The 25,521-nt window shown below is 41.8% G+C and overlaps 4 protein-coding genes across 7 annotated transcripts in view; all 4 read right to left on the bottom strand.

Moving 5' to 3' along the window:
* dcc (DCC netrin 1 receptor) overlaps positions 1 to 25,521 on the bottom strand; it is a 201,775-nt gene that overhangs the window by 14,075 nt on the left and 162,179 nt on the right. For all 4 annotated transcript variants that reach the window (XM_058617204.1, XM_058617205.1, XM_058617206.1 and 1 more), the window contains exons 23-26: positions 7,373 to 7,535; positions 6,813 to 7,036; positions 6,498 to 6,611; positions 1,434 to 1,583 (exon numbers count right to left, since the gene is read on the bottom strand). In XM_058617204.1, coding sequence (XP_058473187.1) covers positions 1,434 to 1,583; positions 6,498 to 6,611; positions 6,813 to 7,036; positions 7,373 to 7,535 — 651 coding nt within the window. The remainder of the gene's footprint in view (positions 1 to 1,433; positions 1,584 to 6,497; positions 6,612 to 6,812; positions 7,037 to 7,372; positions 7,536 to 25,521) is intronic.
* Positions 11,702 to 15,517, bottom strand: LOC131446155 (E3 ubiquitin/ISG15 ligase TRIM25-like). Its single transcript, XM_058617209.1, has one exon. The coding sequence runs from the start codon at positions 15,515 to 15,517 to the stop codon at positions 14,372 to 14,374; it is 1,146 nt and encodes a 381-aa protein (XP_058473192.1). The 3' UTR covers positions 11,702 to 14,371.
* On the bottom strand, positions 18,184 to 20,203 carry LOC131446153 (tripartite motif-containing protein 16-like). The gene has a single exon (XM_058617208.1). It carries the CDS (start codon positions 20,201 to 20,203, stop codon positions 18,539 to 18,541), a length of 1,665 nt encoding a protein of 554 aa, XP_058473191.1. The 3' UTR covers positions 18,184 to 18,538.
* LOC131446156 (tripartite motif-containing protein 16-like) lies at positions 22,599 to 24,577 on the bottom strand. Its single transcript, XM_058617210.1, has one exon. The coding sequence runs from the start codon at positions 24,554 to 24,556 to the stop codon at positions 22,892 to 22,894; it is 1,665 nt and encodes a 554-aa protein (XP_058473193.1). The 5' UTR covers positions 24,557 to 24,577; the 3' UTR covers positions 22,599 to 22,891.

Below are 25,521 nucleotides of genomic sequence, written 5' to 3'. Positions count from 1 at the left end.
CATCTGCTTCACTTCTGTCCCACCTCATCCCCTCATCCCCTCATCCCCTCATCCCCTCCGTGGTTTTCCGACAGTGATCCTGCCTCCCAGCGGCTCGGCTAATTCAATAACACCGACGCTTCTCCTGGTCTCCCTGCTGTTGTTAAATCACTGATACAAGCCGACCAGGAATCAGCCCATTACTGAATTATTGCTCCCAATCATGTCGTTTAGCATTTGGCGTAAATATAAACAGGAAAGGGAAGAGCGACGGCGACAGAGAGAGAGAGAGCGCGAGCAGGGAGGATTAAAGCGCTGACGTGTGAAAGCCCTAAAGGTTAATGTGGTAATCTATGAGATTTACATTTAATAAATGTCTCTTGTGTTGATATTTATGAGTGAATAAAGCAGCACAGCAGTGATTACGGCTCCATAATGAAACTATTATCACATTTGCTGTGTATTTGTGACAAAACCGACGGCAGAGCTGCACATTTGTTTTTAAAATGAATTTATTAGCACGCTACATGCAGCAGATTTACTTACAGCCCGTGAACTGCATTTCTTCAATTAAGACTTTCATTAGTTTTAAGGACGTCACATTGTAATCAAGTATGTGTCGATAAACAGCTGAGTCACTTCAATGCTGTTAATATTATTAAAGATCAATTTAAGAACCCCACTGAATATTATTCAGTCTTTAGTTTTTACATTTAAAAAAAAAATAAGAATAATTATAGCGTTATTTTACTCATTGTGTTGTCTGTGATTTTCATTTTAAAAATTTACTGGCTTTGCTTGCTAGTTAGCAAAGCTAATTATTGGCATATCTGGCATCTGTGGACACGTTGATATGTTTCTACGTATAAAGTGTCACAAAATGTGTTTATCAAATGGACTAACTTTGGTTCTGGGTTAGTAAACCAAGCTATAACGCTAATTATTAGCACATGTGATGTCTGTGGACACTGGAGGAAATGATGTTTTTATGTATACCATTTCATTTTAAAACTTGACTAGCTCTGCTTGCTAGTTAGCAAACCAAGCTATCATTTCTAGCACACTTCACTGTCTGTTGACATGGTACTGTTGTGTTTTTTATGTGTAAAGTGTCACATAATGCGTTTAACAAATGGACTAGCTTTGCTTGCTAGTCAGCAAACCAAGCTATAATGCTAAATAGTAGCGTATCTGTCAATATGATGTCTTTATGTATAATGTGTTTATGAAATAGGCAAGATTAGCTTGCTAGTTAGCAAATCTAGCTATGACGCTAACATTAACCACTGAAAATGGGTTTTGTGGAAACTGGAATACGCTTGTTTCAGGAACACTGGAGGGATTTTTCTCTTTTTCTTCACATTTAGTAACATTTTAAGAGCATTATCGCTCCCTGGCGGTTTATCTCATTAGCTTTAGCAGGACGAGCAGCAGCAGTGTTAGCGTTGTCGTACCTGTCGTGTATCCTCTGTCCACAGTCAGACTGGGGAAAGGCATCGGTCGCAGGCTGAACTTGTTGTGCGTGAAGCTGCAGGACGGCGACGGCAGAATCCCAGGATACTGAGACGAGTCCAGAGCTGGTACTGGGATGGCACTGACCACCGCTGCGACAGAAACACAGACACAATTCAGATCTTCTTCTTCTGGCTGCACCTGGTCACCACTGGAGATTTCTCCTCTCTGAATTATTAATTAGGAAAATCCCCTGTTTATTGCAATCTGCAGTCTCACCATTAGATGTCACTCATTCTCACACAGTGGACATTTTAAATCTACAAAACAATATGTTGTTTCAGTGAGATCAGTTAAAATTAGCTTTAAAACCACACACACAATCATACAAAGAGGGCAGAGAAAGTTCTGCAGCAGTAAAGAGAGACGTGTTCACAGAATAAATCATCATCATCATCATCATCATCGTCATCACTGATTCAGGATCAGTCAGTAAATCAGTCGCTCAGAGCAGGAACTCTGCTGTCATCACCGCCGAGGACCAGCCACAGCACAGAGGTCATCATGTGACCTTCAGAGGGAAACTACAGGGAGTCTGAGCTGAGACTGATTACACTGCCCCAGACACACAAACATCAGACACACAGTACACACAGTACACACACAGTACACACACAGTATACACAGTACACACGCAGTACACACACAGTACACACCACACACACGCAGTACATACAGTAAACACGCAGTACACACAGTAAACACGCAGTACACACAGTACACGCAGTACACACAGTACACACCCAGTACACACACAGTACACGCAGTACACACAGTACACACGCAGTACACACACAGTATACACAGTACAAAAAGGCTTAAAGAGAAAGTGTGTGTCTGTTGTTTGTGTGTCTGATGTCTGTGTGTCTGTTGTTTGTGTGTCTGATGTTTGTGTGTCTGTTGTTTGTGTGTCTGTTGTTTGTGTGTCTGATGTTTGTGTGTCTGATGTGTGTGTCTGATGTTTGTGTGTCTGTTGTTTGTGTGTCTGTTGTTTGTGTGTCTGTTGTTTGTGTGTCTGATGTGTGTGTCTGATGTTTGTGTGTCTGTTGTTTGTGTGTCTGATGTTTGTGTGTCTGATGTTTGTGTGTCTGTTGTTTGTGTGTCTGATGTTTGTGTGTCTGATGTTTGTGTGTCTGTTGTTTGTGTGTCTGTTGTTTGTGTGTCTGATGTTTGTGTGTCTGATGTTTGTGTGTCTGTTGTTTGTGTGTCTGATGTTTGTGTGTCTGTTGTTTGTGTGTCTGATGTTTGTGTGTCTGATGTTTGTGTGTCTGTTGTTTGTGTGTCTGTTGTTTGTGTGTCTGATGTTTGTGTGTCTGATGTTTGTGTGTCTGTTGTTTGTGTGTCTGATGTTTGTGTGTCTGATGTTTGTATGTCTGTTGTTTGTGTGTCTGTTGTTTGTGTGTCTGATGTTTGTGTGTCTGATGTGTGTGTCTGATGTTTGTGTGTCTGTTGTTTGTGTGTCCGTTGTTTGTGTGTCTCTCACATCCTTTCATGCTGGAGCTACTATACGTTCCATTTGTGGTCAGAACTCAGATTTCCAGCTTGGAAAAGTCGGGACAGACTCACTGACCCCTGACTTCCTGCTGACGAGGTTCAGCTGACTGCACTGGTTTCTGATTGGTCAGAGATCGTCGTCACTGAAGGACTTTCACTTTTATGTGTAAGAAACAGTGTGTGGGCTATGATCGACAAATACAAGCCATTGTGAGGTGGAATGTGTAAGAAACTCTTTGACAAGTAATTGAGCAGGTAAAACTGGTATAGAAACGACCTTTAAACAAATGGTAATGACCCTTTAAAAGTTTTTCCTCAGGTAAAATGAAACTCACAGGCCACCGTCTGTCAGACACAACCATCCTGAAAGAACGAGATCACATTTGAGGAAGTGAAAACTAACTTTCACTCGTTATTTTGGTTAGTAACAGGTTTTTGTGAAGGGGAATTAAAGCACTAGATTCTATCAATCGAACAATCCTGAAAGAAATGACAGAAACCGTCTTCCACTCGCAAGTTAGGGCCACTAATACATTTTTGAATTGGACCTTTACATGTATTTCAACATCTGTCAAATTCAACCCAAATAAATGAACTCCCATCATTTTGAGGTAGAATTAACTTTTCTCTCACACGGTAGCAGCTGTAATGAAGTTTTAGTGAATTTTATTGGTTATATTGTGGTTGTTTTAAGGTTTTTTTAAAGGGCAAAAATGACTGAGCGGGCTGTAATCGATCAACCAGAACTGGTTTGTTGATGAAATCGATAAATTTAAAGACCGAAACAACCTTTATAGTCACAAGGTAGGAGCTGCAATCAATATCTAGCAACAGAAAACGTGCATCGTTCTGATTCGATTGGTCCTTTAGAGTTGTGAGTGGGCTGAAATCTGTCATTAATAACTGTCATGAATGAAATCGAGTCATTGTGAGGAAAGAAATCAACTTTTTGCTCACGTTTGTGGCTGTGAGTGAAAACGTGCATTTGACTGGTTACATCGGCTCATGAAAGGTTACTCATCAAATCAATTCCAGTACAAAATACAGATTTGGGCTCAGGAGGAATTGAGGTTTTTAGCTTCAAGGTAGCGGCTGCAGTGGAATTTCCGGTGAGTGCAAAGTAGATTTGTTACTAGTTATTTTGGATCATTACAGGTTTCAGAACAGGTAAAACAGAAATGAGCTGTGAAAACCAACTGTCAGACATTTAAATATTCATATAATCATTTTACGACGATGAATTAACGATGACCGGTCGGATGTCTTTGATCCTCTCGACGAATGTCTGGATATTTTTGTGAGAAAAAGCCGAGAGAGAAACAGACGTGGAGTTTTCTTTTGTAAAGCAAGAGGTTTGATTCCACTACAGCCTGATCAATACGAGCATTGACTGGAGAGTATTGAAAAAGCCAGGCTGTGATCAGCAGCTTTAGGCGCCGTGTGTGTGTGTGTGTGTGTTATTTACTGTACATGTGCTGCGATCGTTTAAAGAGAAGAAGGTTTGATCACCTCAGCGAGACAAGCAGAGATGAGCAAGTCTGATCAATGCTGCGTATTGACGACTCTGGTGCAGCGAGCTAAAGGTCAGAGGTGATCTCTCGCTCACTCTGTGTGTGTGTGTGTGTGTGTGTGTGAGAGAGAGAGAGAGTGACAGAGATGATAAAGGCAAGAAAGGAAACATTTTGAGTGACTTTTATAGATCTGTATTGAACAAATCCATAATCTACATCAGATCTGGATGAAACCTGGTATGATTGTAGTGTGTCTGATCCTGCATACACGTACCAAATTTGGTTCAGATTAAACAATTTTTTACTGAAATATAATAAAGAATTTTTACATTTTTGCCCATTAAAAGATATCGGGATTTCTTGGAAATTTGATCATGTTTTGTGACGTCATCAGCCGGTCGATTGCTACTAAATTTTATTGGGAACTTACTCGGATGATCACCGACCCGTGACCAAAAATTCATCCTGATCTGTTAAAATGTCGCTGAGAATATACATACATCTGAACTTGTTCAATGGGACTGAATCATGTTACAAAGAAATTATCCCGCAAAATTTGTAATCTGCATCAGATCTGCATGAAACCTGGTATGAAGGTAGCGTGTCTGATCCTGCATACACGTACCAAATTTGGTTCAGATTAAACAATGTTTTACGGAGATATGATAAAGAATTTTTTAATTTTTGCCCATTGAAAGATATTGGGATTTCTTGGAAATTTTATCATGTTTTGTGACGTCATTATTCGGTCGATTGTTACCAAACTTTAAAGGGAATTTACTCGGGTGATCACCAACCCGTGACCAAAAATTCATCCTGATCTGTTAAGATGTCGCTGAGAATATACGTACATCTGAACTTGTTCAATGGGACTGAATCATGTTACATAGAAACTATCCCGCAAAATTTGTAATCTGCATCAGATGTGGATGAAACCTGGTATGATGGTAGCGTGTCTGATCTTGCACACATATAACAAGTTTGGTTCAGATTAAACACATTTTGACAGAGATATGATAAAGAATTTTGACATTTTTGCCCATTGAACGATATCGGGATTTCTTGGAAATTTGATCACGTTTTGTGACGTCATCAGTTGGTCGATTATCACCAAAATTTAATGGGAACTTACTCAGGTGATCACCGACCCGTCACAAAAAATTCACATTGATCCGTCACAAAACTGTAGACAGGAAGTTGCTAACAGAAGGACAAACGTACAGATAAACCATGATGTCACCACCTTCATCATGGAGGAAAAAATATGGAAGAGACAACATGAAGTGATGCAGAGAGAGGATTAAACAGTAAACCTGTGACAATCTGTGACAGAAAGAAAGATCCAAAAAAGGTCAAATAAAGAAATAAAAGCGGACAGAAGGACAAACTGACAGCAAACGTAGCTGTGAGAGAGACAAGAGACAGACTGGATTAAAGGTCTGGAGGAAAAAAACAAAGACCAAACAAAGAAGCTGAGATGAAAGTGAAACAAAGATGGAAACGAGAGATTCAGAGAGCGAGGGAAACCGAGGATAAAGAGAGGAGACGGTCTGCAGAGATAAATAAGTGACGAGGCCTCGAGCTGCTTCACAGGCAACAAAGACACGCAGCAGAACCTTCAACTAATCACACGCGACATTACGGGAAGATACTCACTAACCTCAGATCAGAAGAAGCAGAAACATTGTTTTTCTGATGTGTTGTGTTGTTAAACACACACACACACACACACATCACTGGACTTACATGCAGTTAGAAGAGTGTGTGTTGGAAGTGAGATTAAGGTTTAACTAATCCAGGTTCCAAGGTCAAAACTCTGAGAGTCAGAGGACTGAGTTGTCATGTGATCAGGAGACTCTGGACTGAGTTTGACCAGTTCATCTTGAAAAGAACAAGGCTTTTATTTTGAAAAAACAAGTGGGAACCGTTCATTACAAAGAATTAAAGTCTGGTTTTCTGAATGAAAGGTCTTGTGTGAAGCCTAAACGTCACGTGACTTACGCGTGTTGCTCGGTTGTGAGTCCATGGGAATCATCATTTTCCCGCGTGTTCCCCTCCTGGAAGCCAGGGAGCGCTCCAGAGTGGAGATACTGCTGGACACGTCGTCAGCGTCGGCTGCTGCAGAAACAGAGATTATTATTTCTTTTTCTTTCACATTAGTTCTGCTCATTACGGTGCGTCAGGCTTTGCCTTCACGCTGCTGATTTAATTACACGTTAATGGCTGAGGTTAAATAAAACAGTGAGAAGCTCAAAAGTGAAGAAAAGACACTTCATGTTGCCAGGCAACAAAGACATTCAACTGTTGCTCCTTTACCTGAGTGGCTGCTCTTGCTGCCGATCTGGCTCTCTGATTGGCTGTGAGCGACCTGGGGGAGGTCCTGGCAGGACTGGATGGGCGAGTTGCGTCCAGAGGGGGCGACACTGGGCGCTTTCTCGATGTTCTTCATCTCCATTTCCTCGTGGTGGATCCACAGGTCAGGAGGTCGCAGGTCCTTCTGGCTGCCCTTTCTCTTACTCGCGCTGTGGCTCGCTCGCTTCCTGCACACAGGGCCAGAGACACGGGGAGCGGGAGTGAGCGGGAGTGAGCGGGAGTGAGCGGGAATGAGCGGGAGTGAGTGGGAGTGAGTGGGAATGAGCGGGAGTGAGCGGGAATGTCCGACGTTCCCAGAAATCTTATTGTTTCATCTCCATGTCCTCGAGGAGCTCCAAATTCTACTTCTAATTTCAAATCATATATATAAAGACAGTTTTTTTCTGATTTTGGATACATTTTTACGAGTTTTTGTGAAAATGTAATAGTTTTGTGTAGATTAGCAATAACAATAATAATAATAATAATAATAATGATAATAATGATGATGACGGAAGTCTCACTTCCTCTGCTGAGCCGAGGAGCGCCGCGTGCAGATCAGAGCCACGATGACGACCACCACCACGGTGACGGCGCCCACGGAAACCACGATGATGACCAGGAGGTTGCTGTTCTTCTGCGGCGTGGCGCTGCCGTGAGGAGGACGCATCTGACCAACGGGAGACTCTGACAAACAGAGGACAAGAGGGGGTGAGGACGAGCTGTCGGACACGGACACATCAAAAATAGACACATAAACTAGAGTGTGAATGTGTGAATGTGTGAATGTGTGAATTGTAAACACTGTGTGGTGTAAAGCAGCTTTGAGTGGTCGAGGTTCAGCTGATATGTGATGTCATCAGACTGAAGATCAAAGTGAAAAAGACCAAAATGAATAAATTAAATTATAAAGGTTAAATATAAAATAACATGATTCAGTGTCTTTTTTGAGATTAATAAAATAAATAAATAAATGTTTTAACACAAAACCAAAAACCTGTGAAATAAAAATGGAGACTGGATTCACCGGACTGAACTGAAGCTGGAGCTGATGCCTCCACAATCAATACACTCTGTGTTTGTGTGTGTGTGAGAGTGTGCGTGTGTGTGTGTGTGTGTGTGTGTCTGTGTGTGTGTGTGCATGTGTGTGTGTGTGTGTGTGTGTGTGTGTGGCTAAAGGGAGAAAGGGGAATTGATGACATGCTCATTAACTTGACCTTGACACACGCACACGCACACGCACACGCACACGCACACGCACACACACACACACACACAATTCTCACCCAAACAATTACATTTTTTTAGTTTGCTTATTAAGATCATTTAAAAAAAAGTATTTTTGAATCAATGAGATAATTTTTCCTGAAAAAGAGAAAATTTATATACGCAAAAAAAAATCTAGATTTTTCAGGTCTAAATTGTGTCAATTTTTTTTTCCGTATCAGTTTTTCTGAATGAAGGAAGAAAACCGAGAGTCCGACACTAAAAATGTGTTGTTGTGACCAAATGGTGTGAAAATCATCCTGAACTCATGTCGTCTGACTCCGACATAAGAAAGCTGTGTGTGTGTGTGTGAGAAGTTGTTTTTGCAGACTGATGTGTAGATGCATGAAAAACATATTTTTAATCTCATCCCAATGACCCGTTTTTCTGCAGAGACGTCAGTTCTGCCGCAAGGACTCCAGATGCTGACAGCAACTTGTAGAACGTCTGATGTTTTTGATTTCCGACGAGCGGAGGCAGCAGCAGCAGCAGCAGCAGTAACAGCAGCAGCATCAGCAGCAGTAACAGCAGCAGCGGCGGCGGCAGCAGCAGCAGAGACTCGCGTGTTTCATCCACGGTCTGTGTGTAATTTCACACATGGTTTGATGCAGTGACTTCATTAATCATTCAAATCTCCAGACGCAGCGACAGCATCTGAGAGTAAATAATGTTTCTAAACATGAAGACGAGAAAGTTTCCACTGACAGATGCCACGTTTAACACACACACGCACACACACGCACACACACACACTGTCCTCAGCTAAAGATCTAAAGTAAAAAAAAAGTCGTGTGAAAAGTTCCACTCACGTCGATTTCTCCAGGTTTTTCATTTGAAAGTTAAGTTTGTTTTAAAATACAAAGAAATCCTCAAGTATAAACTCTAAAAATTGGCCTCGTTAAATTAGAGAAGATTCACTTTAAGTAAACGTTTCTTACGTGACAGAATTTCTTTGCTTATGATCAGAAAAACTTTGCGAACATTTGGCCAGTTTTGTTTGAGTTTTTTTTTCCTAATTTTAAGAAATTTTAAAGACTGAAAATGGCCAAATTTACAACTAAGTTTTAAGTTTTCTAGCACAACTGGCAGAATGTTTGACTTAAAACAAGAACATTTAATCAGTTTAAGAATATTTGGCTTATTTCTACAAGGGCTTTTTTTACAGTGCAAAAAATAGATATTCAGTGGGAAAAAAATGTTAGCAAGCAAGTTCTGCACGAGCATAATAATCTAATTTTAGGTAAATCTGTCCAACTGATGTCACAATCACGTCATTGTGTTTCTGCAAATATTAGAAATCAAGTATAAATTATTAAAATCATCTTAATCTTTTTTTTAAGTAAAAATGTGAAATAATTTCTTTGTTGTTGCAATCTTCTGAGATTCTGGTCTTTTTACGTCACATTACAGATGTTTTTTTTCTTAAAATTAGATTATTTTTCGAGTGCCAAACATGTCGACTAAGATTACTTTTATTTTTAGGGAAAAGAAGAATTAGTTTTTTCTCGATTTAAGGGAACATTACAGTCTGAAAGTGGCTAAATTTACAAGGCAGATTTAAGTCAAATGTGTTGTTTGTTACCATGGCGACCATAGTTACAGCCTGAGACCTGACGGGGACGAGTCTGTGGTGAATCGTTTTTCAAGCGCGAGGAAGCTCTGTGACGTTAAAGGTCCGACACGGCGTTAAAAATGAAATACGGCGGAGCTGATGAACGACGACTCGCCGTAAACCTGCAGGAGGTCAGAGGTCGTGGGGGGGTTTCACTGAGGACACACGGACGTGCTCCGCTGTCGTCCGATGGGTCACTAAATCACCGCCAGTTACAGACCCTGACCTCTGACCTCTTCTGATGCAGGAGGAGGAGGAGGAGGGGCAGAACAGTTTCTCTTGGAGGCGAAACCAGAGGAGGCAGTTAAAGTTACGAGCGTGATTTTTATAGGAGCGCTGTAAGAATCAATCTCCAGCTGTGCTGCTGATGTCGTGTCAGGGTTTCCTTCTGTTTTTAACTCAATGTCCCGGATTATAATCTCATATGATGAAAGAGTTAAGAGTCTTCTACTCGTAAAGAAAAGGGAAATCTGCAAGCTCTGTAATCAAGGTCAGATTGTTCTGTGGTCACATGACGGCGCCACTTGTGTTACAACAGCCACACAACAAATACAGTCAGTGGGAATGGATGGAACCAGCGATAGATACAACAATAGATACAACGATAGAACGATAGATACAACGATAGATACAACGATAGAACGATAGGTAGAACGATAGATACAACGATAGATACAATGATAGAACGATAGGTCGAACGATAGATACAACGATAGATACAACGATAGAACGATAGGTAGAACGATAGATAGAACAATAGATACAACGATAGAACGATAGGTAGAACGATAGATAGAACAATAGATAGAACGATAGGTAGAACGATAGATAGAACAATAGATACAACGATAGACGATAGGTAGAACGATAGATACAACGATAGAACGATAGGTAGAACGATAGATACAACGATAGATACAACGATAGATACAACGATAGAACGATAGGTAGAACGATAGATAGAACAATAGATACAACGATAGAACGATAGGTAGAACGATAGATAGAACAATAGATAGAACGATAGGTAGAACGATAGATAGAACAATAGATACAACGATAGACGATAGGTAGAACGATAGATACAACGATAGAACGATAGGTAGAACGATAGATACAACGATAGATACAACGATAGATACAACGATAGATACAACGATAGAACGATAGGTAGAACGATAAGTAGAACGATAGATAGAACGATAGGTAGAACGATAGATGGAACGATTGATAGAACGAATGAACGAAAGAAGAACCGATGGAGGGAACGAGTGAACAGACGGACTGACAGATCAGAGTTTACCACAATGAGAGGAGGAAGACGAGGATAAAAACCTTCAGCGTGGATTCTTCATCATTACAGAATCATCGTCTTCGTTCATGATCCTGTTATTTTATGAGATTAATAACAGTAATAATAATAATCAGGCTGAGCCACTCCCACTCTGAGTGTGTGTGTGTGTGTGTAAATGTACCATGATCAATCAGCTGGTATGGAGGAGATGAATCTAAAGCAGTGATTCCCCAAAGTCTGGGTCGGGACCCAGAGATGGGTCACAGGAGAGTTTTAAAGTTTTTAGAGTTCTGATTTCTCTCTGTTCACACTCGTGACAAGACGAAGGACCCGCCCACAGTCACAATGGTTAGAGTGTCTCTGACACTGTGGGACTCACAAAAGATTGGTTCCTAATAACTTAATAATCAGTAATAATTATCAATAATAATCAGGTCTGAGTGAAACTAAAAAAACATCTCAGTTCATTCACGATTTAACAAAAGTGTGGAATAACTTTTCCAGGTTAATCAAATGTATTCTGTGTTTCTTTGTGTTCTCCTTTCTCTCAGATAATTAAATGATTTTATTATTTTATTAGAATTATTATTATTGTTGATGCTCAGAAACAAACGTTGATATTTAATTATTTTTTTTATTGAGGAAAAAGAAAAAGCAAATAATCTCAATCTCAAACACGGATAAAAGAAAAGAATAACGTGGTTTGTTAAAACCAGAGGTGTCAAACATACAGAGCAATAATAACAAGAACTCTATCTTTTTAAAAAACACATTATGAACGTGAGGAGAAACGTAATATAATGCCTAAGTTTACCATTGACACATGTGCGTTACAATTTATGAATAGAGCTGAAACAATTACTCCATGAATCGATTATTAAATGAATCGTCAACTATTTTGATAATCGATTTGAAGCTTTTTTCATGATTAAAACAAGATTTTCTTTTTCTTTGGTTTGTGGACAAAATCATCATTTCCAGGTTTGACAAACACTGATCAACATTTTTTAACGTCTTCTGACATTTTATGGACCAAAACGATGAAGGCACAAAACATTTAGTCACAGATATCTGGAACTGAGAAATATCGTATTTTTTCCCAAATTCATTGCATGGGCCGGATTATACCTTCTGGTGGGCCGGTTCTGGGCCCGCAGGCCGTACGTTTGACACCCCTGGTTTAAACGATGAGAACATGGTGACATAATAAAATCATCAACAGTGGATTATCATGTTTTTTTAAATCACCTCCTCGTGGATTATCATGGGAAACATTTCCATACAGAAAAACAACGACGTGTCTTCTTTCAAACGTTAAATGTGATTAAAGATTTGTGTCTTTACAAAGTGAGAAGAAAAACATTGGCGATAAAACGCCAACGTCAAACATCGTCTGAACAAAGGTCCATGTTGTAAATGTCCTCACTGCAGGACTAATAAAGTTTTATCTTATTCTTATCTTCCTCAAACCACTCCCACTCCGGCAGGGAGTGAACAAGAATGAATGGTGTATGGTGAATGCTCTATTTGGAGTTATTTACAAATCCCCAAAGTGTGATTTCTAAACTTTCTACACATGGAAATCTGAAATATATAAATATTTGAAGACGATGTGGCCGTTTGAATGATTTACAGAGACAGAATCATCACATTTCCATAACCCAACCCCCTCCTGGTCTAAGCTGTCAGTGACATCAGTGACATCACGTTTATCAATAACAGGTCTACAGACCCCGAGGGTTCTATGAAGAGGTCTCAGAGGGTTCCCAGAGAAAAATAAAATGAAACATGAATATAAAACAAGAGAGGTAATGTACACTGGGTTGGTTTGTTATTCATATTAACAGCAGATGTTCAGATGTGTATGTTCACCTCAAGGTGTCCAGTTATTCTCATGTGCTGCTCCTTTTCTGAAATAACCCTTTCATTTGTTGTTCATAAGCTCTGGAGAAAGTTTGCCACGATGAAGCTTCGAGCTTAAATGCTAATGGATTAGCGATAAAGTGTGCTAGCTTAAATTATACCGCATTAGCGATAAAGTGTGCTTTCTTAAATGCTAACACATTAGCGATAAAGTGTGCTATCTTAAATGCTAACACATTAGCAATACAGTCCGCTATCTTAAATGATACCTCGTTAGTGATAAAGTCCACTAGCTTAAATGCTAACGCATTAGCGATACAGTTCCGTTGGATGAGGGAGTGAGGTCCCGTCCCCCTACGAGTGGCTCTAAAAAGTGCAGAATTAGTGTTGTAGTTCCAAGCCTCGGCCCAAGTGTCACTGGTGTGCACGTAACAAAAAACACTGAAGCTATTTCTCGACCCAGGGGAAAGCTAATACAAAGCTAAATGCAAACTGGTGAAGTACAACCTTAATTCAAATACAAAGTTTATGGTTTTAAGACCCACAATACTGTGATTTGAAACATGCAGTTGCTTCTTCGAAACTTCACCTTGCAAACGAAAATCACACAAAAAGAAACATCAATTTTCATTGTACACTCGGTTTGTGCCGGGCCCACTTTTTGCTGGTTTACTCGTGGCGGGTCACATTTATAATATATATATGTAATATACACATCTCAAATCATGTTTTAATCAGGAGCTGGGCGATGTTGCTCATGACGGTCTTTGGATTTTTTGTGCATAATTATGGTAAAAAACAAACAATAAATACATCGCATGTTAGCATGTGTGCGTCAGCCACAGTGGTTTTGCTCGCTCAGCATTTCTAACGCTGTGTCTCTGTGAGACTCATTCATCTGAATATTATTCCTCACACAAAAAAAAATCAGATTCGGTCAAACATCGACCAAACAGAAATAACTCGAGTTTATTTGAGTTTACAGAACTCAGCTGTGTCTCCAGGTGAAGGATAAAGATAAACTCCAGCATAGAGAGGCTGAGTGAACGTGGTCTGGACTCTGTGGAGCAGAGACATGGTGTCAGAGACTCTGTAGAAGGACAGAAGACCTGCTCTGTGGTCTAGGTAAACTCCCACTCTGGAGGACAAACCATGTGAGACTTGAGTCCAGATTCTGTTGTGACCAAACTGAAAATAGTTTTGGTAAAAATCTAAAGCCCAAGATTTATCATCGTATCCAAATGCACATTCATCTGAACATGATCTGCTGATGTTCTTGTACGTCACTGCTACACAACCTCCTCCCGTCCACTCCACCTCCCAGTAACAACGTGCAGTCAGACTCTCTTTACTCAGGACCTGATAATAATCAGTGAATCTGTCTGTGTGACAAGGATAAGACTGATCTTCACAAGTTACTGTCACTTTTCTGTTTCCCTCAGATAATAACAGACGTGTGTTTACTGTGTTTGGATCCAGTTTGATTTCCTATGAATATCTAAAGAATTCAGCTCTGGTCTTTGGTTCTGGTTCTGTCAGTAAAACATCGACTTGAGTCACAGCCAGTGAAATGTTTGCCCACGTCTCGGTCAGGACATCCTGCAGTTGACCTCTGAACTTTGCCACAGCCGCTGTCACGTCCTCAAAGTGTCTCAGAGGACGGACGTTGATGGTGGACGAGTGTGTGGATGGACTGAGTGCTGACAGTGAGAAGTAGTTGAGGAGAAACTGGTTGTGGTCGTGTGTGAGTGAGAGCTGCTTCAGTTCAGCTTCTCTCTTCTTCAGCTCAGTGATCTCCTGCTGAAGCTTCTCCTCTGCATCTGTGACTCGTCTCACCTCAGTTTCCAGCTTGGATCTGATCTGCTGCTTCACGTCAGAGCTTCTCTTCTGCAGGAGACGCGTCATCTCGGTGAAGACCTCGTCTGTGTCCTTCATGGCTTTACCAGCAGATAGACTGAGAGTCTTCCTCTCCTGTTGAAGCACCTTCACGTCTCTGTCTCTGTCCTGGAGTCTCTGCTGGACTTCTTCTCGACTCAGATCCAGCTCTCTCTGCTTCTCCGTCCTCACTGCTGCAGCTGTGACCATGTCGTGGTCTTTATGTTGGTCCACAGAGCAGAGATAACAGATACACTGCTGATCAGTGCGGCAGAACATCTTCATCACCTCGTCGTGACGAGGGCAAATGTTCTCCTGGAGGTTCTTGGACGGCTCCACCAGCTTGTGTTTCTTAAATGCAGGTGATTGATGATGAGGCTGGAGATGTTCCTCACAGTAAGAGGCCAAACAAACCAAACAGGACTTGAAAGCTTTCAGTTTCCTGCCAGTGCAGACATCACAGGCCACATCGTCAGCTCCAGCATAGCAGTGATCAGCAGGAGCAGCGTGGAGACCAGTCTTCTTCAGCTCCTCCACTAAATCTGCTAACATGGTGTTTTTCTTCAGTTCAGACCTCGGCATGAAGAGCTCTCTACACTGAGGGCAGCTGTAGATCCTCTTCTGCTCCTCTGAGTCCCAGTGGTCTTTAATACAGTCCATACAGAAGCTGTGTCCCCAGGTAAGAGTCACCGGAACCTTCAGAAGATCCAAACAGATGGAACAAGAGAAGGTTTCTCTGTGCAGCTGAACTCCTGCCATTTCACCGCTCTGTCACCACTGTCTGAGGAAAGGTGAGTTTAGTGAGGAGCAGGCTTAGCCACTCCCACTGTGACATGGACTCTGTCCTTAGTGACACTCCCTGTGTGTGTGTGTGTGTCCGTGTGTGTGTGGAAATGTACCATGATCAATTCGTCATATGAAAAAAAAAATTCTCATGTGGGTGAGATGGATCTCAAGCAGAAAAAATAAGCTTAAGCACATACACACACACATATATTTATATATACATATATAAATAAATATATATATATATATATACATCTATATATATATGTATATTGATATACATATATATATACACATACTATGTATATTGATATCGATAGGGCTCTCACAAAGGGCTGTGAGACCATCAACCTGTACACTGCATGAATTGACTATAAGAAGGCCTATGATTCAATGTCACATCCATGGATAATGGAAAGCTTGGAGCTGTACAATATCAACAGGATTCTAAAGATCTTCATCAAGAACTCAGTGGAATTGTGGGAGACCACTCCGAATACCGATTCCTAAGCGGGACAACAATCAGCCACCTCCTCTACATGGAGGACCTCAAGCTGTATGCGAAGAGTGAGCGTGACATTGACTCACTGATCCATCTCACCAGGGTCTACAGCAAAGACATTGGGATGTAATTTGGACTTGATAAATGCAGCCGAATGATATCAAGGAGAGGGAAGATTATCAGAACTGAGGGTGTAGAACTACTTAAAGGCGACAAAGGAGATGTTGAGGACAGTTACAAATACCTTGGGATCCCACAAGCAAATGGGAACCATAAAGAGGCCTGAATGTTCGGAAGGAGATCCAAGCCATCAATACCCACGCCCTGTCAATAATAAGATATCCTGCTAGCAGAATTGCTTGGCCAAAGGTAGAAATAGATGCCACTGATATCAAGACATGGAAGCTCCTCATTCATGGAAGGTTTCACCCTAAGTCCAGCACACTCAGATTGTACACTAAGCAGAAGGAAGAAGGCCGAAGATTAGTGAGTGTCAAAGCCACTATCCAGGATGATCAACTCACATCCAAGAATACATCAGGAATGGCCCCCGATGATGAACTGCTAAGTGAACGGCAAAGGCAGCTGAAACCCAGCAGAGAGGAGGAGCCAGAGGGGCAAACATGGAAGGACAAGCCCCTAGATGGCATGTTCCATCATCAAATTGAAGAAGTGGCTGATATTGGTAAAACATACCAATGGCTGGAGAAAGCTGGACTGAAAGACAGCACAGAGGCCCTGATCATCATGGTGGCACAGGAGCAGGACCTAAGCACTAGATGGATAGAGGCTAGGGTATACCACACCGGGCAGGACCCAAGGTGTAGACTGTGTAAAGATGCCCCTAAGACAGCTCAGCACATCACAGCAAAGTGTAAGATGCTGGCTGGAAAGGCGTTCATGGAACGCCACAACCAAGCAGCTGGAATAGTTTACAAGGACATCTGCACCAAGTTTGAAATGGAGGTCCCAGGATCAAGATGGAAGACACCTGCAAAGGTGATTGAGAATGACAGGGCTAAGATTATATGGGACTTCCAGATCCAGACAGACAAACTGGTGATGGCCAACCAATCGGACACAGTGGTCGTCAATAACCAGCATAAGAGAGCAGTAGTGATAGATGTGACAATCCCAAGTGACAGCTACAACAAAAATAAGGAACATGAGAAGATTGAGAAATACCAGGATTTTCTGTTAGAGAGCAGAATTTGTGGTTCCATCAATTACAGCAAGTAGTCGAGGTCCTGAAGCAGCAAAGCAACCCCAGACCATCACACGACCACTACCATGTTTGACTGTTGCTATGATGTTAGCTTTGCTCCAGATGTAGCGGGACACACACCTTCCAAAACGTTCCACATTTGTCTCGTCAGTCCACAGAATAATTTCCCAAAAGTCTTGGGAATCATCAAGACGTTTTATGGCAAATGTGAGACAAGACTTTGTTCTTTTATGGTCAGCAGTGGTTTTGGACTTGGAACTCTGTCATGGGTGACATTTTTGTCTTATTGTTGAGTCATGATTACTGACCAAAAAGTGAGTCAAGTGAGGCCTGCTGTTCTTTAAATGTTGTTCTGGGTTCTTTTGTGACCTCCTGGATGAGTCATTGATGCGTTCTTGGAGTAATCTTGGTAGACCGGCCACTCCTGTGAAGGTTCACCACTGCTCAAAACTTTCTCCAATTGTGGATTAAGGGTTTAAAACATACCCAGCAGGTGTGGCAGTAATCAGGCCCGGGTGAAATTAAACTCAGCGTTCCAAAAAATGTGGTTCATTCATGATTTAAAAAAGGGGAGTAATAACTTTTTCACATGGGCCAGGAAGGTTATTTTTTTTATCATTTAAAACATTCATTTTGTATTTATTTGTGTTATCCTTCGCTCATGTTAAAATTAGTCTGATAATCGAAAGAAATCAGAAAGGTTTTTTTTCACAGGCACAGGAGATAGATATAAAACGAAAAATGCTCAATATTTGACAATAATTAAAATATGTGATGATAATGAAATAATTGACCAATATTATTTTATTATTTTCATAGTTATTATTGTTGATACTCAAAGACAGAAACAAACATTGATATTTGTTTTTTATTTAGGAAAATAAATCAAACAATCACTTTTTTTCACCTCAATCTCAAACATGGATAAAAGACAATAATCATCGGATTTATTAAGACAATGAGAACTTGGTGATATATAATACAATCACTAACATTGGATATTATGTTTGTTTGTTTGAATCACCTACTTGTTCATTACCATCGTGATCACTGTGACCAAAACATCAAAGAATCTGACTTCTACATCGATACAGAAAAACAACAACAACATGAGTTATTTCAAATGTTCAATGTGATTATAGATCTGTGACTTAACAAAGTTAAAGCACAAACGCTTCCACACACGTTTTTTTTGGGGGGGGAGTTCACAAAAACAACGTTCAAACAAAGGTTCCGCCCACCATGGGAGTTCTGAAAGAACTCGAGTTTATTCAAGTTTACAGAACTCAGCTGTGTCTCCAGGTGAAGGATAAAGATAAACTCCAGCATAGAGAGGCTGAGTGAACGTGGTCTGGACTCTGTGGAGCAGAGTCATGGTGTCAGAGACTCTGTAGAAGGACAGAAGACCTGCTCTGTGGTCCAGGTAAACTCCCACTCTGGAGGACAAACCATCCGAGACGTCAGTCCAGATACTGTTGTGAACAAACTGACAACTGTTTTGGTAACAATCTAAAGCCCAAGATTTATCATTGTATCCAAATGCACATTCATCTGAACCTGATCTGCTGATGTTCTTGTACGTCACTGCTACACAACCTCCTCCCGTCCACTCCACCTCCCAGTAACAACGTGCAGTCAGACTGTCTTTACTCAGGACCTGATGATAATCAGTGAATCTGTCTGTGTGACAAGGATAAGACTGATCTTCACAAGTTACTGTCACTTTTCTGTTTCCCTCAGATAATAACAGACGTGTGTTTACTGTGTTTGGATCCAGTTTGATTTCCTGTGAATATCTAAAGAATTCAGCTCTGGTCTTTGGTTCTGGTTCTGTCAGTAAAACATCGACTTGAGTCACAGCCAGTGAAATGTTTGCCCACGTCTCGGTCAGGACGTCCTGCAGTTGACCTCTGAACTTTGCCACAGCCGCTGTCACGTCCTCAAAGTGTCTCAGAGGACGGACGTTGATGGTGGACGAGTGTGTGGATGGACTGAGTCCTGACAGTGAGCAGTAGTTGAGGAGAAACTGGTTGTGGTCGTGTGTGAGTGAGAGCTGCTTCAGTTCAGCTTCTCTCTTCTTCAGCTCAGTGATCTCCTGCTGAAGCTTCTCCTCAGCATCTGTGACTCGTCTCACCTCAGTTTCCAGCTTGGATCTGATCTGCTGCTTGACGTCAGAGCTTCTCTTCTGCAGGAGACGCGTCATCTCGGTGAAGCTCTCGTTTGTGTCCTTCACGGCTTTATCAGCAGATAGACTGAGAGTCTTCCTCTCCTGTTGAAGCACCTTCACGTCTCTGTCTCTGTCCTGGAGTCTCTGCTGGACTTCTTCTCGACTCAGATCCAGCTCTCTCTGCTTCTCCGTCCTCACTGCTGCAGCTGTGACCGTGTTGTGGTCTTTATGTTGGTCCACAGAGCAGAGATAACAGATACACTGCTGATCAGTGCGGCAGAACATCTTCATCACCTCGTCGTGACGAGGGCACATGTTCTCCTGGAGGTTCTTGGACGGCTCCACCAGCTTGTGTTTCTTAAATGCAGGTGATTGATGATGAGGCTGGAGATGTTCCTCACAGTAAGAGGCCAAACAAACCAAACAGGACTTGAGAGCTTTCAGTTTCCTGCCAGTGCAGACATCACAGGCCACATCGTCAGCTCCAGCATAGCAGTGATCAGCAGGAGCAGCGTGGAGACCAGTCTTCTTCAGCTCCTCCACTAAATCTGCTAACATGGTGTTTTTCTTCAGTTCAGACCTTGGCATGAAGAGCTCTCTACACTGAGGGCAGCTGTAGATCCTCTTCTGCTCCTCTGAGTCCCAGTGGTCTTTAATACAGTCCATACAGAAGCTGTGTCCACAGGTAAGAGTCACCGGAACCTTCAGAAGATCCAAACAGATGGAACAAGAGAAGGTTTCTCTGTGCAGCTGAACTCCTGCCATTTCACCGCTCTGTCACCACTGTCTGAGGAAAGGTGAGTTTAGTGAGGAGCAGGCTTAGCCACTCCCACTGTGACATGGACTCTGTCCTTAGTGACACTCCCTGTGTGTGTGTGTGTGTCCGTGTGTGTGTGGAAATGTACCATGATCAATTCGTCATATGAAAAAAAAAATTCTCATGTGGGTGAGATGGATCTAAAGCAGAAAAAACAAGCTTAAGCACATACACACACACACATATATGTATATATACATATATAAATATATATATATATATACATGTATATATATATATGTATATTGATATACATATATATATATACACATATGTATATTGATATCGATAGGGCTCTCACAAAGGGCTGTGAGACCACCAACCTGTACACTGCATGAATTGACTATAAGAAGGCCTATGATTCAATGTCACATCCATGGATAATGGAAAGCTTGGAGCTGTACAATATCAACAGGATTCTAAAGATCTTCATCAAGAACTCAGTGGAACTGTGGGAGACCACTCCGAATACCGATTCCTAAGCGGGACAACAATCAGCCACCTCCTCTACATGGAGGACCTCAAGCTGTATGCGAAGAGTGAGCGTGACATTGACTCACTGATCCATCTCACCAGGGTCTACAGCAAAGACATTGGGATGTGATTTGGACACTATAAATGCAGCCGAATGATATCAAGGAGAGGGAAGATTATCAGAACTGAGGGTGTAGAACTACTTAAAGGCGACAAAGGAGATGTTGAGGACAGTTACAAATACCTTGGGATCCCACAAGCAAATGGGAACCATGAAGAGGCCTGAATGGTCGGAAAGAGATCCAAGCCATCAATACCCACGCCCTGTCAATAATAAGATATCCTGCTAGCAGAATTTCTTGGCCAAAGGTAGAAATAGATGCCACTGATATCAAGACATGGAAGCTCCTCATTCATGGAGGGTTTCACCCTAAGTCCAGCACACTCAGATTGTACACTAAGCAGAAGGAAGAAGGCCGAAGATTAGTGAGTGTCAAAGCCACTATCCAGGATGAAACAACTCACATCCAAGAATACATCAGGAATGGCCCCCGATGATGAACTGCTAAGTGAACAGCAAAGGCAGCTGAAACCCAGCAGAGAGGAGGAGCCAGAGGGGCAAACATGGAAGGACAAGCCCCTAGATGGCATGTTCCATCATCAAATTGAAGAAGTGGCTGATATTGGTAAAACATACCAATGGCTGGAGAAAGCTGGACTGAAAGACAGCACAGAGGCCCTGATCATCATGGTGGCACAGGAGCAGGACCTAAGCACTAGATGGATAGAGGCTAGGGTATACCACACCGGGCAGGACCCAAGGTGTAGACTGTGTAAAGATGCCCCTAAGACAGCTCAGCACATCACAGCAAAGTGTAAGATGCTGGCTGGAAAGGCGTTCATGGAACGCCACAACCAAGCAGCTGGAATAGTTTACAAGGACATCTGCACCAAGTTTGAAATGGAGGTCCCAGGATCAAGATGGAAGACACCTGCAAAGGTGATTGAGAATGACAGGGCTAAGATCATATGGGACTTCCAGATCCAGACAGACAAACTGGTGATGGCCAACCAATCGGACACAGTGGTCGTCAATAACCAGCATAAGAGAGCAGTAGTGATAGATGTGACAATCCCAAGTGACAGCTACAACAAAAATAAGGAACATGAGAAGATTGAGAAATACCAGGATTTTCTGTTAGAGAGCAGAATTTGTGGTTCTTTAAATGTTGTTCTGGGTTCTTTTGTGACCTCCTGGATGAGTCATTGATGCGTTCTTGGAGTAATCTTGGTAGACCGGCCACTCCTGTGAAGGTTCACCACTGCTCAAAACTTTCTCCAATTGTGGATTAAGGGTTTAAAACATACCCAGCAGGTGTGGCAGTAATCAGGCCCGGGTGAAATTAAACTCAGCGTTCCAAAAAATGTGGTTCATTCATGATTTAAAAAAGGGGAATAATAACTTTTTCACATGGGCCAGGAAGGTTTTTTTTTATCATTTAAAACATGCATTTTGTATTTATTTGTGTTATCCTTCGCTCATGTTAAAATTAGTCTGATAAATCGAAAGAAATCAGAAAGGTTTTTTTTCACAGGCACAGGAGATAGATATAAAACAAAAAATGCTCAATATTTGACAATAATTAAAATATGTGATGATAATGAAATAATTGACCAATATTATTTTATTATTTTCATAGTTATTATTGTTGATACTCAAAGACAGAAACAAACATTGATATTTGTTTTTTATTTAGGAAAATAAATCAAACAATCACTTTTTTTCACCTCAATCTCAAACATGGATAAAAGAAAATAATCATCGGATTTATTAAGACAATGAGAACTTGGTGATATATAATACAATCATTAACATTGGATATTATGTTTGTTTGTTTGTTTGAATCACCTCCTTGTTCATTACCATCGTGATCACTGTGACCAAAACATCAAAGAATCTGACTTCTACATCGATACAGAAAAACAACAACAACATGAGTTCTTTCAAATGTTCAATGTGATTATAGATCTGTGACTTAACAAAGTTAAAGCACAAACGCTTCCATGTTCAACACACGTTTTTTTTTTGGGGGGGGGAGTTCACAAAAACAACGTTCAAACAAAGGTTCCGCCCACCATGGGAGTTCTGAAAGAACTCGAGTTTATTCAAGTTTACAGAACTCAGCTGTGTCTCCAGGTGAAGGATAAAGATAAACTCCAGCATAGAGAGGCTGAGTGAACGTGGTCTGGACTCTGTGGAGCAGAGTCATGGTGTCAGAGACTCTGTAGAAGGACAGAAGACCTGCTCTGTGGTCCAGGTAAACTCCCACTCTGGAGGACAAACCATCCGAGACGTCAGTCCAGATACTGTTGTGAACAAACTGACAACTGTTTTGGTAACAATCTAAAGCCCAAGATTTATCATTGTATCCAAATGCACATTCATCTGAACCTGATCTGCTGATGTTCTTGTACGTCACTGCTACACGAACTCCTCCCGTCCACTCCACCTCCCAGTAACAACGTCCAGTCAGACTCTCTTTACTCAGGACCTGATACCAACCAGTGAATCTGTCTGTGTGATGAGGATAAGACTGATCTTCATACATTAATGTCACTTTTCTGTTTCCCTCAGATAATAACAGACGTGTGTTTACTGTGTTTGGATCCAGTTTGATTTCCTGTGAATATCTGAAGGATTCAGCTCTGGTCTTTAGTTCTGGTTCTGTCAGTAAAACATCGACTTGAGTCACAGCCAGTGAGATGTTTGTCCACGTCTCGGTCAGGACGTCCTGCAGTTGACCTCTGAACTTTGCCACAGCCGCTGTCACATCCTCAAAGTGTCTCAGAGGACGGACGTTGATGGAGGACGAGTGTGTGGATGGACTGAGTCCTGACAGTGAGCAGTAGTTGAGGAGAAACTGGTTGTGGTCGTGTGTGAGTGAGAGCTGCTTCAGTTCAGCTTCTCTCTTCTTCAGCTCAGTGATCTCCTGCTGAAGCTTCTCCTCTGCATCTGTGACTCGTCTCACCTCAGTTTCCAGCTTGGATCTGATCTGCTGCTTCACGTCAGAGCTTCTCTTCTGCAGGAGACGCGTCATCTCAGTGAAGACCTCGTCTGTGTCCTTCATGGCTTTACCAGCAGATAGACTGAGAGTCTTCCTCTCCTGTTGAAGCACCTTCACGTCTCTGTCTCTGTCCTGGAGTCTCTGCTGGACTTCTTCTCGACTCAGATCCAGCTCTCTCTGCTTCTCCGTCCTCACTGCTGCAGCTGTGACCGTGTTGTGGTCTTTATGTTGGTCCACAGAGCAGAGATAACAGATACACTGCTGATCAGTGCGGCAGAACATCTTCATCACCTCGTCGTGACGAGGGCAAATGTTCTCCTGGAGGTTCTTGGACGGCTCCACCAGCTTGTGTTTCTTAAATGCAGGTGATTGATGATGAGGCTGGAGATGTTCCTCACAGTAAGAGGCCAAACAAACCAAACAGGACTTGAGAGCTTTCAGTTTCCTGCCAGTGCAGACATCACAGGCCACATCGTCAGCTCCAGCATAGCAGTGATCAGCAGGTGCAGCTTGGAGTCCGGTCTTCTTCAGCTCCTCCACTAAATCTGCTAACATGGTGTTTTTCTTCAGTTCAGACCTCGGCATGAAGAGCTCTCTACACTGAGGGCAGCTGTAGATCCTCTTCTGCTCCTCTGAGTCCCAGTGGTCTTTAATACAGTCCATACAGAAGCTGTGTCCACAGGTTAGAGTCACCGGAACCTTCAGAAGATCCAAACAGATGGAACAAGAGAAGGTTTCTCTCTGCAGCTGAACTCCTGCCATTTCACCGCTCTGTCACAACGATCTGAGTTTCTCTTCCTCAGAATTTGAAATGGTTTGAGCTCTGATCTCAACAACATGTAACGCAGCAGTGGGCGGAACCAGTCAGCTCTGGCTCTTCTCCACCTGTTGGCTCCTCCTCCTCCAATTGTCAAACTGCAGGTGTGACAGGGATGGAACCAGGAAATGTGAGCTCAGTGTGGAGCAGGCTGAACCACTGTGACATGGAGTGAACTCTTCTTAGTGACGCTCCCTTGAAAAAAAAAAAGTTTCCTCACGTGGATGAGATGGATGTAAAGTAGCGATTCCCCAAAGTCTGGGTCGGGACCCACAGATGAGTCACATTAGATATTTTTGGGAGGTTCTTTCAAAGAGACAAACATTAAATGTGATTATAGATCGTCTTTATAAAATGCGTCCAGATTTGACACGTGTCTGCACATTAGTGAACTCCAAAGTTAGTGAACCAAACCAAACAAAGGACCCGCCCACAGTCACAATGACTGTCTTCAGGTGGAACCGGTTTGAGTGTCTCTGACACTGTGGGAAGTATGTTGTATAAAGTCGGATCTTTCTCAAACCACTCCCACTTTGACATGGATTAATCTGTCTTTGTGGATCCTTTTTTAATTCATAACAGAATGCTGTAAATATATCTACTACTATCATTAGGAGTATTTGAGGGGATTTGGAAAGCCCTTTAAATTAAATAAAGTTTGTTTTGCTGTCACATTTCCATCAGGAGGTAAGGGAGCTGAGTGAGTTGCTGATTACAGATCTTGTATTTTTGCATATAGATGCTAGTTAGCTAGCTGGCTAGCACAGATAGATAGAATGATAGAGCGATATAACAATTGATAAATCAATAGATAGAATGAGAGATTGAATGATAGAGCGATAGAGCAACAGATAGATAGATAGATAGATAGATAGATAGATAGATAGATAGATAGATAAATAGATAGATA

This window comes from Solea solea, chromosome 19 (assembly GCF_958295425.1).
Source record: "Solea solea chromosome 19, fSolSol10.1, whole genome shotgun sequence".
NCBI classification, from domain to species: domain Eukaryota; kingdom Metazoa; phylum Chordata; class Actinopteri; order Pleuronectiformes; family Soleidae; genus Solea; species Solea solea.
Note: the sequence above shows the minus strand (reverse complement) of the source record. Positions and strands in the feature narration are given on the sequence as shown.

What these genes read in the sequence shown, in the direction of transcription:
- LOC131446155 (XM_058617209.1), bottom strand. Translation starts at nt 15,517, where the DNA reads ATGGCAGGAGTTCAGCTGCACAGAGAAACCTTCTCTTGTTCCATCTGT.
- LOC131446156 (XM_058617210.1), bottom strand. Translation starts at nt 24,556, where the DNA reads ATGGCAGGAGTTCAGCTGCAGAGAGAAACCTTCTCTTGTTCCATCTGT.
- LOC131446153 (XM_058617208.1), bottom strand. Translation starts at nt 20,203, where the DNA reads ATGGCAGGAGTTCAGCTGCACAGAGAAACCTTCTCTTGTTCCATCTGT.